Genomic DNA, 16860 nt, shown 5'->3' on the forward strand with positions numbered 1-16860 from the left:
GTGACTGAGACCCAACTGTCTTCTAGGTTGTAACCTTAGCTAATTGTCGCGAACAGTTAGGGATCTCTAGAACATGCTTGGGACTGCTGGTGCCTTTTTGAGTATTTTATTTATAATTATCTGAAAAATAATTACAATAACATGATTTATTGTGTGGCTATTTTTACCAGCAGATGGTCTATTCTCTTGTTTTGGTAAGTGAAGTTCTAGGATTTTATTTTACTTACAACTAATTAGCATTTAGCTAGCATCAGCATATTGCTTAGTATCCCACCTTCTTGTCCACATATGGTCATTCCAAGATGCAATAAACCAACATGGTGGCTGCAAAAATGCTAACACTGCTTCCAGAAAAACAACAATCTGCATCCTTCTTTCAAACACAGTCTGTGCTTAAAACAGCATGCATCATATTATAAACAAAATTTAAAAGTGTTTAATATGTGTGAACCTCAATCACATGCTGGCTACACGCTAAAGTAACACTCATCAAAACTTTAAAAACTGCAGGTCTAAAATTGTATCACATTGTACATGCAACTTTAATTACACTGTTTGTAGTGTTTAACATGCCTTTTCCTTAATGTGCTTTTTTTTAACACATTTTGCAACACCTTTTTATAGCAAACGCTTAATATAAATGAAGTTTCTCACATTGGTCTGCTGAGCATCATAGCTCAGCTCAAGTTTAGCTAGCAAGTGAGAATTTTGAACGGGGATTCCGTGCTAATTCAAGTGGTCAGACAATGCAGTTCTTCACTGTAGTGAAGTTCTTCATGCCTGCAGAGAGAAGACACTATTCTGCAAGATGTGGGAGAGAGAATTGAGCCATCCTACAGCCAGCGGCCAAGCTTTCCAAGTCTTCCACTGCCTAGGAAGAGATTTGAAGAGATTAACACACTAGCATTAGCTCCGATACAAGCAGAGGATTGAATTAATTAAAGACTTTGCTGTGCTGCGGTGCATTCACATGGTGTAGCATTGAAACTGTCGCCACCCCACCCCCAGTAAGATTGGAATTTGTCCAACTCAGCCAGCCATGAATGCTCTATTTTTACCTTCTTCCTTGTTTCACTCAAGCTCATGCTAATGTGAGAGATAAATAAAATCAAGTGATTTTTGTTTGCAGGCTGTTGAGAAACTAGTTTACATATTTTGCCTGAAATGCCCCCATCAAGCTGCAGCTAAAGTCCTTGTTTCTGTTTTTTGAATGTTGTGAAATTCATTGAACAGTTAATTTAAATGGAGAAAGGGCAATTGCTCCTGTTGTAATAATACAACTGTATGTGTTTATGTGGCTTTTAATCATCAGATCATGACTGAAAAGGTCTTTGATGTTGTGGTGGTTGGCTCCTGTATGACTGACTTGGTGAGGTAAGTAGATTTAGTCCATTATTTAACTTTAAATCTGGTAAATTGATGATAGCATGTGAAACAAGTTGTTCCACTGACAATGATTATAAATTGTCTTAAAATTTTATGAGAAGGCTAAATCTGGGTGCAGGAAACGCCTCTGCTTCCTCAGATGGACCCGACAGGAAACAGCACATTACCATGTTGGGAAACAAATTTCAAAAATGTACAGCAGACTTTGTCAAATTTGTGTCAAGTCCCTATGTGGCATTGCTTAATAGTTAGAATTGTGGTCAGAGGTTTACGTAAGTGCATCTCATGGATGAACGTCATTATAATTTTGGTCTTTTGATGATTTCTTTGAACTTTTCCAGGGTGGCATTAATAAAGAGCATACACCTTTAATGACTTAAAAAAAAAAAAACAAGTATAAAAATATATATACAGGCTCACATGGTTAGAATATAATTTATTTTTTTGATCGCTATCAACAAGCTTCTGGTATAATTCTGGCTGGATATCTGACCACTCTTCTTGGCAGAACTGATCATGTAAATCGGTTGGTTTCCTGGCATGGACCCAGCGTTTAGGCACAGTACACAATCTTTAAATATATAGGGCTTTAGGAAGACCATTCCAGAAGCTTAATGTTAGCCTGCTTTATCAACTTTTTCATTGTGGACAGGAATGCTGGTGTTTCAGCAGTTTCCAGTTCATGGCAGGCTTAAGCTGTGGTGCTTTCTGGTTTGTTCATAACCAATTTCCTCTCACCTAAATATGACAATTTAGGTCTTGTTCCAGACTTTGGCAAAGTGGTGACACGTCTGTAACTTGTACTTATGAAACTTGGTTGAACTGATGACCTTGAAATCTGGGGTTGTTTAGAAACAGCTACAAGAGACATTCCCAACTTGTGTAAATCTACAACTTACCTTCTTAAATCTTCAGTTTATTGGACTTTCCCATTGTTGAGTCAGTCAAGTGTGTGCTGTCAACCTAATTCATATGTTCATATTAAACAAGGGCAACAGGTCAAATAATTAGGTAAACAGATGTAAAGGTAATATCATTGTGAAGAGTGAAGCACTTCAGACTTCAGAATGATATGCTAAGGTGAGCTTTGGCTTTATTGCCCATAAGTCTGCTTTGGATGACATAAATTTTGTCATCAGATAATGAGTGTGGACTTTGTGCAGATGTCGGTGTATCAGCTTCACATTTGCCTTCTAGACGGACTTCAAGGTGATTTCGTGACAGCATAACGTAAATAACTTCTGAGGGCAACAGCCAGTATTGGTGGGTCACAGCAATGGTCTCATGTAAAAAGCCAAGACAAAACAAAGACTTTGAAAACAAGACTTCCTGTTTTGCATGCAAGTCTTTTAGTGCAGTCTGATTATGATTGCAGACAAAGTCTAAAAAACTGAGTTATATCAGATTATAGCCAAAGATTTCAAGATTGTGTTTCATCCATTGCATTCTTGTTTTCCCTGGTTAATCTGCCCACAGCCTGTTCAAACGTCAGTGCTACTCAGTCAACAACTGGAAACCAAAACCCAGGTTTCCTACAGATTGTGCATATTTAAATGCAGATAACTGTTTATATAAATTAGTTTTGAAGCTGTAAATCTGCCACCATTATCAGTGTAAACCGTAAAAGCTCAGGCTTAGCAACAGTAACTCAGAGGATGCACCTCAGCAAACAGTCAATTGTCTTTGCTTGTTTCCCTTTATTATTATTAACCACTGCAGCCAGCCTTTTCCTCCAGGGATTTTATTTTGACATGCACGCCTGGTGGAAAATATGGCATAAGGGCTGAGGGGTGTTTTCCATCAGCCTGAAATGGTCTGCAAAGTCTGCCTACACAGGAATAGAGGAAGTGTTCTAAAGTTAGACAATGCTGCTGCATTTTCAGTATTTGTCCTAAAAGCCCCCTGAGTTACAGAGAACATCAGCAGTGTGCGTGTGTTTGGCTCAACGGCTTTCAGGCCATTAGGCAGTAATAAAGGGCAGGCTCCAGGTTCCAATCCGTCTACTAGATTGCAAAACGCCTTCATATTGGACCGAAGAATGCTGCCATCAGCTTTCATGGCATTTTTAAAAACACATGATATTTTTATTTAAGTGAATTAAAATAAAAAATAAACAGCAAAGAACTGAATTAAATGGAAATAACTTAAATTATTGAGCAAAAAGTTGTAGGCTGACGCTTTAGTTTTTTACGCCTACCCTTTCCCAGCACTTTTGTAACTACAATTTTCTAAAAGTAATAAATTAAAAATAAGGAAATAAACAAGATAAAAACAAATGTTCAGTAAACAATGGTTATCATACCTCAGTTTGTTTAGCTCTTGATTTTTAGCTTGTCAGTTGGTACATAAAAAGCTAATCTATTAGTCTAAAATATACAAATGATTAAAGCGCACCTTTTATGTTACTGTTATTCGTAAGTAGATTTTTTTTAAATCTTGGACTTTACAAGTCCAGCTTTGAATGATTCACAGTTTAAAATAATCCTTATTTATTGTATGATGCTGCCTTAGAGGATCCAAAGGCCTTTACTGTCCAAATCTAAGTCATGTAGTATAACCAGTAAGAGACCTGTGATGTATAAAGTCTTATGGAGGCACTAGATTGTGTAAACACAATATTCTTGTAGCATCTCTTGGATTTTCTTCAGCACAGAGGACGGCCTGTTTTCATGAAAAATCAGTTGGAACTTGTCTAATTTAAATGAGACAATGTGTGGCAAGAAGTGTCATTTGTGCTTTTACAGTGATTCGTAATTGATGAATATCTTTCCAGCTTTATCAAAATTAAAAACTCCCTGGCACATCCAAAGAGTCTCACACGAATGCTTTGTCTCATCATTATATATTCTGATGAGTTTTAAAGTCGTTCTCTTTAATTTGTGTTTGCAGTAAAAAATGCTGTAGGGGTGAAGCAACAAGATCAGCTAGAAAAGAGAGCATCTAACTGGGCCCTGTGCTGTGAAGCAGGTTCAGCATACCCAGAATATCTTTTGCTTATCTGGCTTCACTTACTCGAATGCCGGCAATCACCCTAAGCGATCATAAAAAGCTACATTTTACCACCTCAATAAGTGAACATAGGGTCCACCTCACGTTTGCCTCTGATTTTACAACAGAAAGCAAAACTAAAATACTGAAAAATATGACGAGGTTAAACATATTGTACTGAAAGCAACAAAGCTGCTGCAGCCAAAGCAACAGAGTGTGCCGTGTGAGAGAGTGTGAGAAAGGAGAAAAGTATGGAAATAAAAATGCTCTATGAACATGTGAGCACTTGAAGTCTATTTGTGACAAAAGAAAAGTTGGAAAAAATGGCAACTGTGTAAGTTAATGCTAAAGTGAATCTATATTTCCTACTGATGCTCTTTTTGAATGACAAAAACTTGATTTAATCTCTTAATATCCACACACTGAAGTCCGGGTGATCTTCCAGGAGTAGTGACTCTATTTTGCAGTGATCTGAATTATTCAGTAGGCAGTGATTTCATGCTTGTCGATCTTTTACCTCGAACACAATCTGCCCTTGAGCAGGTTAGGTCTGCAGTGTAAGTTACCATGGCGATGTGAACCACCTGCACAACACAGAAAACTCAGGGTTAAAGCCTGAAGTTCCATGGAGAGGCCCAAATCCTGCTGTGTCGTATAGGCCTGCATACACAGATGACAGATTGGTTGAAATGTGTGTAGTAAATAGATTAATAATGTTTATGATGAGTTAGCTTCATACAACATGGATCATAGAGAAGCAGACAGAAATTATGGATGCATGTATTAGGCTGAATTATGCATTACAATCTTGATGGTCACCCAAATTATGAGATCTCACAAATCAAAATCGCCATTTATCCCGTCCTCTAATTGGCATCATTTTACAAACAAATGAAGGCTTTTAGAGCACTCTGAATCCTAAGTTCACATGTACATACAGTATGGTCATGTTTATTAGGAGCATTCATCACTGTAATAACACATATGTGACCAGAAATAAAGAAAATCAGAGTAGGTCCATTGATCTAAAAGGTGGGACCATCTGATGGTAAATTCAAGTCAAACTGTGCAGATGATCTGGTATAATTCCTGCTTGCTAAAATGTCAGCGTTGCATCATCCTCGTACGTGGTGAAATTTGTTGAGCCAAGTAGGATCCATTCCCACAATCATTAGTCATCAACTGCAGCACAATGGGTTAGTTTAAAACAATTTGTCATCCTCCTTTACCAGAACCTTTGCAAGCAAATGACACAATCTCAAAAGACACATAAATCAGCTGTGATGGCAAAAGTCTCAGTGGGCTCCAGCCAACTAAACGTCTTCGTCTCAGCGTGAAGAAGTGTGGAGGTCGCGCAACAGTTTGTGTCATGCTGCGTCTTTTATATTTTTATGTGAAAAACATATATGACTGACAGGTGAGGGGAGCAATAACTGTCATGACTGTCACCTGCATGCCAGCGACTGAAGCTCTGAATAAACAACAAACAAAATATGAGCTGCAGAAAAAGTTTCATAGCAGCTTTGCACAAAGTTGTCGCTTGACTGTCCACACTTATCAGAAACACATGCCTTCTCCTACTGCCAGTTTTTTTTGGGAAAGGAAAGGCACTTTTTGGTTGCTCATTAGCAATTCAAGCAGTGACTTTCTGCTTTGAAGGGCACGAGATGTCAATTAAGGCTCTAATAAGCTAATGGGAAATGGCCTATTTTTGGTGACAGCGAGTGTGTGTGTGTGTGTGAGTGTGTGTGTGGTGGGGCTTTTTTGGATGGAGATCAGAATGCGGATAGGGGAATACATTTGTAGCCCTTCAAAGTGATATGCATGACTTTGAAGTTAGCAATCCAGTTGTCTTGAACAGCCAGTGTTTGGGTGGCAGTACAATTGACTGACAGACAGCAGAGGCGCACACACACACGCTCCTTCTCTTTTTGCTTCTGCTATATAAACACCCAAATGTAAGGCAGATTTCTGCAGTGTTTAGTTCCAAATGTATCCATCAGGCTGTGCATGTTGTTAGGCAGTAAAAGGTTGTGTTTGATTGTCTGCAATCTGCAGCGCACAGAGAAGAGGTGCAGAGCGGTTCAGGTTTTGAACCTGTTGTCAAAGCCATACAGTGCCCCCTACAGCTCACTGAGGTATTGTTATTGTTTTTTATTTTAGCTTCCATCTTTAGGCTATTGAGATCAAATTGCTTTCATAAGGGTGAAGTGGCCAAGGTAGAAACCATACAAATTCAAAACATAGTAAAAGCGTAACAAATACAATGTACAATGCAAGATATACAACATGATGTTCTAAAACCTGCCACAAGAGATACTAGTGGCCTCTTAAGAAAAATACACAATATGCCATCTTCAACACATTTATTATGATTCTTTTAAATTTAACAACACATGTAACCATATTCCAAGGTTCAAATCCAAGCTTAGATTTTTATGAAAAATATTGCATGTGCAAGGTGAGTAATAAGAAAATGCTGTTTTCCCTTATATGTCATAAACTGGAATAAAAAGCATGTTAGACTGCTAACTTATCCAGCATTGCTTTATGGATAGTGATGTATCAGTGCTTTTTCCTGTGAGCAGTCACTAATGCCTGACTGAGTAAGTAACGTTGCAGTTGTAAAGGAAAAAAGGGATTCACAGTAGACTGAATCAACACTCTGTAAAAATGATATCACCAAAAACAATTATCGGCAGGAAAGGAGCTTTTTTTGAGGAGTTTTTTTAAGGAGACAGAAGCTTGAGTATCCCAACATGTTAAATCCAAAATACACCACATGTCTTGTCCTGTCAAAACAAATTATATGGTTTCTTTATTTTTTTTTACAAGGGCTCATGTATTGTTTTGTAAATCTTATACTGAATTTCTTACATTTTTGCCTCGATAAGTAGCATCAATTTATATTATTAAAAAAATGAAAATAAAACCAAAACAGCACCAAAAACTGAATTAAAATACAAATTCAGAATACAACTGTAATAAGTTGGGTTGTCTTTTTTGTTTTTTAAATGACTCATTCAATCAGTTAACTGCCAAATTGGTCTGACAAAAAGTTTTGGTGATCATTGTCTAAGATATGACAGGATACACTTTATCTCAAAAGCTGGGAAATCCCTGTTCACTGCAGCCAAAACAGTAAAACAACAAAAAAAAAACCCTTAATAAAAGTAGGGTAGCACTATAAAATACAATATGAGCAAAAAGTAAAGCAAAACGTGAAAATACTCAAGTTAAAAAAATATAGTAAAGCTGAAAGAACTGAATACACTACAATAAAATAACTAAGAAACATGGAGTGACTTCAAGTAAATGAATAAAAACAGTTTATTAAATGTAGTAGAAACTTAGATGTGTAATGCAATAACTCTGTTGCTTTCTTGATAGTAGGAATTTAAAGAAGATGTCCTACAATAACATGGCTTCATAAAATAAAATAAGTCAATAAAATAACTTAGCAGCTCTGTGATGGTTCACAGACTGTTGTTGGGTTTGATACTGATAGTTGGATAGATAAACATTTACGATATCACTGTTGAAATTCGTATTAAAAATTTTTTCTACATTTGGCTGACATTGAAAAAGGTGTTAAATTTATATGATAAAATAGACACCAAGAAAATAGTCTGACAAATAAGTTGAAGGTGAGTCATCATTATTAGCTGAATCCTTTGAAATCATTACTTTTTGATAGAAAGAAAAATGTTTGGATTTAGAAAATGCAACTTAAAAATTTTGCAAAACATTGAGCAACAATACTTCTTCCTTCATAACCGTATCACATCAACTGTATCTGTTAACTCGGCACGGACACACAGAGCTCATCGTCATTCGTCCTGCCAAAGGCTGACACTCGGACTGAAAGACAACAAACACAACTACAAACCACGCAGATTTGATTTTTGGTTGTTTTATGCCTTTAGCTTTAGATATCATTTTATCATGGTGATCAATTTGGGTATTTTATATACAGTCATATGGAAAAGAATGTACGGCATCTTTTATTTCTCAGGGGTCACCCCATGATTCAGTAGCTTATAGAATCACCTTGAACAGCAATAACTTGAAGTTATCTTTTTATGTAATACTTTATTATTGTTCTCACATCATTTTGGGGGAAGTTTGGCCAACACCTCTAAATGCTACTTTAGTTAAATAAGATGTCTGGGTATTTTTCCATTCACAGCTCCCTTAAGGTCCCATCACAGCACTTTAGTTGGGTTGAGGTCTGCACTTTTAATTGGGCCATGGCAACAACTTGATTCTCTTTTTTCAGCTGTTCTGTTATAGATTTGCTGCTGTCGATTCAATTTCTGCAAGGTACCCAGGTCCTGTGGCTGCAAAACAACCCCAAATCATCACCCCACTACCACTGTGCTTGACAGATAGTATGAGGAGTTTGTGCCTATAAGCTGTGCTATTTGTTTTAGCAAATGTGCCATTGAGCTTTATGGCAAAGCATCTCCATTTTGGTCTTATATGTCCAAAGGACATTATTCCAGAAGTCTTGTGGTTTGTTTAGATGCAACTTTCTAAACTTAAGCTGCCTTGCTGTGTTCTTTTAAAGAGAGGAGGTTTTCTACTGGCAATCCTTTCAAACAAGCCATAATTGTTCAGTCTTTCTATAAATGTACTGTCATAGTCTCATAAACTTTAACATTTAACATGCTAACAGGGGCCTGTAAAGTCTAAGATGTAGCTCTTTAGATTTTTTGTTACTCTGAGCATCCACTCTTGGGAAGATCAGCAGCCTTGTAGCCTTTGCCTTATTTCTTGATGGGCAGCAGCCATTGATTTTTTTAAAGATTGTTGCTGATATCTTCCTCCTTGAAAACACCAGACCTGCAACACTTAATTAATTTCTGTGAAAACAGTAAGAATGTACTTCATTTCTTAGCAGTCTTGGAGTTACTAACAAATAATATATTTTACATTACTTTTTTTGTAAGTAATACTTAATGACTCCCTGAAGAAAGTCATTTGTCACACTTCTCACTGATACCCTACTCAGATGCATTGTTAACAGTTAATAAAATCACAAATCTCTACCTTAATGAACACATGCATACAATCTTTCTTGGAGTGTTTAAGCATTAACAAAAAGGTGTAACACATAGCAAAGTTGAAAGCCCAAAGACGCTTCAAATTGATCGCTCTAGCTTTTAATGGTAGAAATGGATGCTACTTTCCTACAAACCTGAGTGCTTATTGTTGCTTTTGTTACTTGCTGAAGAACAGGCTCCACTGGGCTGGGGGTCAGCAAGCACTCAGCTTTTAACATCACTCATCACTCTGTGCAAAAGGCTTGAGCCAACCTTCATGTCTTTAATTTTGCTTAAAAAATAGAAGAAATTAAAGAGCCGTACTACTTCAGCCATCTCTGCCTGTTTCCCCTCCTTAAGGATGGGTTCTTGATAGTCGTTCTCCACTGAAACCATTTCTTATGAGGCTTCAGTGAACAGTAGATGGATCAACTGAAGGGCCATAGGAATCTCTCAGGTCTGTGTCAGGCCTTGAGGATATTTTTCAATACTGTTCATCTACTGTAGATATTTTTTAGTACTGCAACTTATTATGCCCTCCACTTCTCCACTTCCCTGAATTTTTTAAGAACACATTGCACACCAGGCAAAGATATGCCAAATGTTCAGCTATAGTTCTTTGTAGCTGTAGATACAACTAAAGGAATGGGAACAAAATATATGTTTTTGTGATATTCTGCTAATAACAAATTGCCTAAAGATGCCATTTAAAATGTCAGCATTCAAAGGAAAACAATTGAAAGACCTTCAGAAACCTTGCTTTAAAATAGTGTAGCTTCTTGGAAGCCAAATATAAAGAAATGAGAGACGGGTAAGGCATACACAGGAATAAAAGGATGTAGGTTTAAGGTTTAAGCTAAGAATATAAGATGAGGAAAAACGTATGTATTGCTTAACTTTAGACATTCTAGCACATCATCATAAAGGTTATTACTAACATGATAGTTTTGTTATTTGTATTTCCCGTGTTCTGAAATTGTTGGTTTGCCAAGCCTGATAAGTGGCTCGTTATAGCCCCTGATATAGACCACCGCGTAAAAAATGGCATCACACATGTGACTCCAACAAATGGTGTGACCACACAAATATAAACACCCACGTATACTCACACACTGCACCTCTTGTTAGTGGAGCATTTTGCCATGTCCATGTAAGGTATGCTGTCCTCACTCAGCCTGTTCTTTGTTAAATCTGCTCACCTTGTCCTGATTTACTGGAACGTCAGCTAAAAGGACCTTTGTGGACAAGGAGAATTATATAAGGTGAGCACATAATAGTATCCTCTGAGCCGTGCATGAACTTGGAAAAACAACCACTTGTCTGAGTCATAATAAGAGCTGAAGGTCATTACACTTCAGTTAAAATGTTTATTATGTTTAGTACAACCACCCAATATCCACTGTTCTGTAGTTTAATAAAGTTTCAATTAATAAAAATGAAAGCATGACCTCCCTCATCCTATTTTGCAAGTTCACTTTGGAAGTTGTGTTTGGAACTGGAAAGACATTTCTAACTTTCCCCAGAAAAAACTAAACAAAAACAGCATATCAGCTTGTTTTTGTCCGTGTCTACTTCCCCCCTGTTGCTCACCAGCAGCTGAGAAATGACTTTAATGGAGATGGAGGGAGAGGGAAATGAGGGCCAGCCTGAAAGCAAACACTTCACGTCACTGCACACCTGCTTTTGGCCTCTTGGTTCCGTGGGAGAAAATGCACTAAGGTTGCACTTTAGCACATAACCGCCCTGTTTGTTTGGTGCACTCACCGCAGACAACAATAGCTAAGTGTCTCTCTGGGCTTGAACAGGCGTGGGTGGGTTTATTTAGGAATTTGGAAATCTGTTTATCTTACCTGTCACTCATCCGGCTTCAGGTGGCTGTCGGCCAAATGTGGAATAAGACCGTCATCCACAATAGTTAGGCTCATTACTTATTTATTCATTTTTTTAACAGTTTTTGGAAAGCCAAATTGGCACTTTGTCACTAACATCAGTTTCCTGAATGTTTTGATTAGAAAGGAAATTTGAGCAATGCTCTTCCACACAGCCTTTAAACCTTTCAACACAACAACAAATGTTAGCCGTTTCACTAGCTACACCACAGTAGTAGTCCTCAGTACTATTGCAAAAATAACTGTATGTTATAGATGGCTTTTGCCACTGTTAAGTCATCTATCTGTTTAAGCTTTGACTTTAGCTTTGTAACCATCACCATCTCAACACAACAACACAGGGTCAACACAGAGACATGGATACCTGTTAATTAGTGCTATATAACAGATTAATAAAAACCAAAGATTTCGCCCAACAAAACTGGAAATCTTAGACATCTGTTAGTACAGTTAGAAAGTAATATTATTTGTCAGGCAATTGCATCCAAAATGCACCAACATCACAGTCATGGTATAGCAGACCAGTTCAGTGACTCTAGTTAAGAGGTGAAGCCTTACAGAGTCAGAAGCTGTAAGTAAAAGTAGCTCTAATCCTAAAAATGCAAAGCTTAATAAAATGTAAATGCATGAGTTATTGAACAAAACCATCAATCGTGGACTTTTTATGAAGGAAGAAATTAACTGTAGAGACCAAAACTACTTTTGTAGCAGGCTTTAAACATGTTAAGTTTTAGTCAACAAAATTCAGATATGGTCTGGTATGTTTTATCATTTACTACAATCTGACATTTTTATTTGCCTCTACCATCTTGTGCCATCCCTTTAAATATTATTGTTGTAACTCGATTATAAGACTTGCGCAAAATGCGCTTTAAATGCAGCTATTTCACTATGGAGTTATTACATTTATTTTAAAGTGTTATTTTTTGTGTTGCAGTTTTGCCATGCATACCATACATATCAGTTTTTTGGTAACTTAGAATAATGTAGGTGGTTATTTATCATGGGCAAAGTTTAAGAAATTCCAACTGGTAATACAGCAAAAACAAAACACTGTAAAGGAGGCTGACTCACAGTCATTTAGACATCTCGGTCTCTGTAAATATTTGCATCAAATCTCCATGAGACTGACTGACTAAAACTATGGGGATTTCTGTATTTTTTATGTTACTCTGGTCTTCCACAAATGCCTCTTTGGACACTTTTTATTTATGCTTTCCCCCTTGCTCCAGCTGGCTCCAAAGCCTAGTTCTTTTATGGGTTACATCTGTTAGGAGAAGTTTTCTCTCTCTCCACTGTCACTAGGTGCTGCTCCTACAGTATCACTGAGTTTCAATGACGTTTTAAAGCATCCTATGATGACTCTTGCATTGCTTTGGCACTAGAATAAAGAGTGACCTTTATTTTTGCTCACTTCCAGCTCCTCATTTTTATTCCTGTGTTCTAATTAGAGTAGCTTTGAGTGATTCACACTTTGAAATAATCCTTATTGTTCTGTTACTGGATCTTGCTACAGCCCCTCAGTTCATCCAGTCTGAAAAAAAGCCCTTTTAGATCCTCTCCTTTTGAAGGTCACTCTCCCTTTAAGCCTGATGTCTTCTGATTGGCCCTGGTATGTGCAACATTTGAACAGGAGGTGGGTGGGGCATCTGTGTGCCGGAGATGACCTTATAAGGGCATTCGTTCCCAGTGACAGTATACAGAGCCAGGAGGAAAAAAACTGTGTGAAATTGATGGTGCATGCCTGAATTAGTCTGAAATTCCATGTTCCCAGTTGAAATTTTTTTGTGGAACACCCCCTGAACACAGGTTTTCCACTCAGAAAGTCAGAGCAGACTCACAATGCATCAAGTTAGCATTCCAAGATGGCACCCCTGAATGTAAACAGTAGTAGAACTGTACACTTCTGCATATCCTTGATATCTGTGATACAATATATAAATATGGATATAGGTATATAGATATTGCAAGAGTTTACAAGCAACAAGTTAGCTTGGCTGTCTGACATCAGGAGACAGCTTGCCTGGGCTTAAGGTGTGTTTTGGTTTGGTAATCTGTGCAAAGAAAACAAAGTCTCTGAATGGCACATTGCGGTTCACAGGTGGTTTTCTGTCAAACTGTTTCTGGGATTTTCTTTTGCCACTGTGAGCTGTGAAACCTCGCGGTGAGCCTCTGTGCTACCAAAACAAACTGTCTTAATGGCAGATGACATGACTGCCTCCCTTTTCTTTCTGGCTTCTGTCTTGTAATGCTGACTTTGTGATTTTTTTCTTTCTGCCTTTTTTGCCTTTAGGCAGAAAGAAAAATCACTTTTCAGATTTCTTCTTCTGGGTTTTTGACACTTGATTAAAATGAGTCAGTGTCAGTGCTCTTCTTATTCAAGAGTCGCATGGTGGTGACACAGGTGGGAAACTTCTTAAAAAAGATTTATGTGTGTGTGTGTGTGTGTGTAAATGTGTGTGTTTTATGTGTTAAACCTTTGTTCTGTTTCCTTCTTACCACGTTTTAGCCTCACTGACCTTACATCCTGTTATAGCCTGGGGTATGTCAGTTGTTTTCACACGGTTGTGCAAAAACAGCAGCATTTAGAACAACCTCGAGTGTTTGCCACTGGCTTCTCAGTTACTGGAAATCCTGGGATTGAGTGAACTTACTGTAACAGCACACCTGCCACAAACACGCTGACACACACACACAAAGGCACAAAAAAGAGCAACAACAGGGAGGAAAACAAGTTTATGACAACATTTTGCCACCATACCCTTTGGCCTCAGTCCAGCACTGCCCAGAGCCAAACCGCAGAGTCCTGACATACAACATGAAGCTGTCTGCTGTCTATGCACTGTTACTCATTACCCATTCTGGCTCTGTGATTGGAAGAATTAGGGCACAGACAGCTCCTCCTGAGGGCACCCACCTGTGGCATATCAACCTCGAGGGCAGGGGCTGGACTTGACCAAATCTCATGACTCAGGCATTATGTGCACAGCCAGTGTCAAGTTGAGACATCTGTGGGATTCGATGGTTGCATCATTTGCAAATTTGGAGACACTTGTATTGGCACATCTGGCTGAATGTCTAGGTACAAAAGTACATTTTAAATCTATGAAGCAAGTTTCTTTTTGAAAACAAGACAGGGAAAAAACACTGAAGGAAACAAGTTTCCATTCATTCCCGCAATGTTTGCATTAAGTTGACCTCTCAGTGAAAGACCTTCAAAAGATATAATCCTCAGCAGACTCCACAAAAAACCTTTTGTTTGTGTGGTTTTGCACACTTTGCAGTGATAAATAAATAGCTTAACTAGGGAAGGATTTGGGCCCTGAAGGGTTTTCTTCACATTTTGACACTTGCAGTGCCAAACAAAACATTTTTTTTAACTTTGATGGAAGGTTTTCCAACTGTTATGTGCAGTATGAAGAGATGAAAAAAACCAACCAAAGCATTCCTTCAAGTAGAGGAATCCTTTATTTTTATTTTCCCAATCCCATGAGGGGTTTCTCTTTGTAAATACTGTAGTTACCCACTGTGTTTTCTCTCAGCCAGGCACCAAGGCTACCCAAAGCAGGGGAAACCATCCATGGTCACAAGTTCTTCATCGGTTTTGGAGGAAAGGGGGCCAACCAGTGCATACAGGCTGCCAGACTTGGAGTCAAAACCGCTATGGTCTGCAAGGTATGGCACCCCAGTCAAAGTTTGGAGCTTTGTTGGATTTTAGCATTAATATGTGTTCTCTCTTTTTAAAAAGAACTACTTTTTCTTGTCCACCCTTTGGCTCGTCCACGTCTTACTCAGTGCAGATAATCAGCCATCAGCTACCAAAGCCCACCAACTATTTAACAACTCTTCAAAACCTTTTAGCTTCGTTCACACTTCAGTCATTTCGCTCCATCGACTCTCCATCCTTCATTTTCTCTTGATCAATACCGTACCACATGCATACGCCCACCTACGCTTGCGCGCCTTCAAACAAGCTTATTCCCATATCGTGCAACCCTGAGTCTCCAATCAGTAAGCTCAGCATGGCCTTTCAACCTGAGCACTAAAGCACCAAAGCCCCACCTCTGTCAGAACAAAGAGGCCCGATCGATAACAACCCAGTGCGGGAGGAGCTCTCCGGGCATGGGGAGAACCCAAAAATAGACACCCGGGCTTGTCAAAAACAGCCAAGACGGAAGGCCGCTCTTCAAAGAGAATGGGGCCAAGCAGCCAATACCATCCCAACCCATCATCACAGGCAGTTAGAAGTGCCCGCATTTTGGCACGTTTTTTGGAAAGCGTGGGTTCGAAGTAAGCGCCTCGGGGCAAGGTGGGGACCCCTTCCACAACCCAAAGTAGCTACAGATGTGGACATCCCAGAGCGGATCAGGGGAAGAGGGGCAGGAGGGAAAGAAAACGAAAGCGAGGTGGGCATGAAGAGGCGTGAAGGCGGGGTTATCGTGTCTTCAAGGCTTGGCGCAGCTGGTCGTGTGTTTGCGCGTGTGTGCGTTTGTTGACTTTTGTGTGTTCGTTTTTGCACATTTTCGGCGGCGGCACCATGCCAGTATGCTGGCAGGGCACACGAAAATCCAGCCCAACAGAGATTTGAGTATACCACTTTTCAAAAGTTGCCGCTAACCAAGTCTGACCCAGCTTGACACTCTCTTTGTTGTAATCGTTTTGCCTTCAATCTTTTCTAGGTTGGAAAAGACTTCTTTGGAGACAATTACATCCAGAATTTCAAGGACAACGGCGTCCACACAGGTAAGAAAGAGGGTTTTTCACGTTGTGTGCCAAATTGGTTTCCATTTTCATGGTGCATTACAAGAAGTTCACATTCAGAGCAAACCTTTTTCAGTCTGCATTTTGCCAATTCTTTTCATGGTTTTTGGATACACAGGCAAGTTCTCCCTATTGTTAAATTATTTGGCTTTGTTAATACTGAAGCTACTGAAGTTATGCTCTGAGTTCTGACAGTTAGTAGGGTTTCTATTTTAACATTTTACTTGCCTAAGGTATGTATGGTGAATATTCCATTTTGCAGGAACAGACAAATACTTTCATTCTCTGTTGCAGAATTTGTGAAGCAGAGCTCTGATGCAGCCACAGGAGCTGCCTCCATCACTGTCGACGATGCAGGTAAATTCTGCCGCTAACCTACAGCCTCGCTCGCATGGCCTCCTGCATGTACAACCTAGAGTGCATGCGGGCCTGTGAGTGCACTGTTTTTTTTACTACACACACAGGACAGCTCAGCCCACTGAGTCACTACTGCTATAACACCTGTTTATAGTCATAAAAACACTTGGACGAACAACAGCGTCAAGCCCTCCCGAGTATCCACCAGGAACGCAAAGATGTATCAGCTGTTAACAGATGATATAGGATGCCTTTTACCAATGTTCATGGCCAGTATGTATATTTTGAGAGTTCAAGTATTTTGTAATGAAGAGATGAAAAACTTTATTTAGGGAAGATTTCTTTGTTTCCCTGGCACAAAAAGGGGATTAACTTGAACTAACAAAACAGTTATTTTAAACTGTGGTATCAGTTTTAGCCTTGAATTTCACTTA

General features: G+C 38.8%; 1 protein-coding gene and 1 long non-coding RNA gene across 5 annotated transcripts in view; one reads left to right on the forward strand and one right to left on the reverse strand.

The window, feature by feature from the left end:
* Positions 1 to 16860, forward strand: part of rbks (ribokinase) — a 51675-nt gene that overhangs the window by 5000 nt on the left and 29815 nt on the right. For 2 of the 4 annotated variants that reach the window (XM_005477526.4, XM_013271503.3), the window contains exons 2-5: positions 1313 to 1374; positions 14851 to 14983; positions 15988 to 16051; positions 16364 to 16426. In XM_005477526.4, coding sequence (XP_005477583.1) covers positions 1316 to 1374; positions 14851 to 14983; positions 15988 to 16051; positions 16364 to 16426 — 319 coding nt within the window. In that variant the 5' untranslated portion in view covers positions 1313 to 1315. Of the gene's footprint in view, positions 1 to 170; positions 195 to 1312; positions 1375 to 14850; positions 14984 to 15987; positions 16052 to 16363; positions 16427 to 16860 lie in introns of all 4 variants that reach the window. The other 2 variants (XM_003445516.4, XM_005477525.4) reach the window with 2 other exon arrangements.
* LOC112843051 (uncharacterized) lies at positions 208 to 14844 on the reverse strand. Its single transcript, XR_003215160.1, has 3 exons — positions 14070 to 14844; positions 4892 to 4958; positions 208 to 871 (listed from the first exon to the last, which is right to left on the reverse strand). It is a non-coding gene; the product is annotated as an uncharacterized LOC112843051 (long non-coding RNA).

Source organism: Oreochromis niloticus, linkage group LG19, assembly GCF_001858045.2.
Source record: "Oreochromis niloticus isolate F11D_XX linkage group LG19, O_niloticus_UMD_NMBU, whole genome shotgun sequence".
Classification (NCBI taxonomy): Eukaryota; Metazoa; Chordata; class Actinopteri; order Cichliformes; family Cichlidae; genus Oreochromis; species Oreochromis niloticus.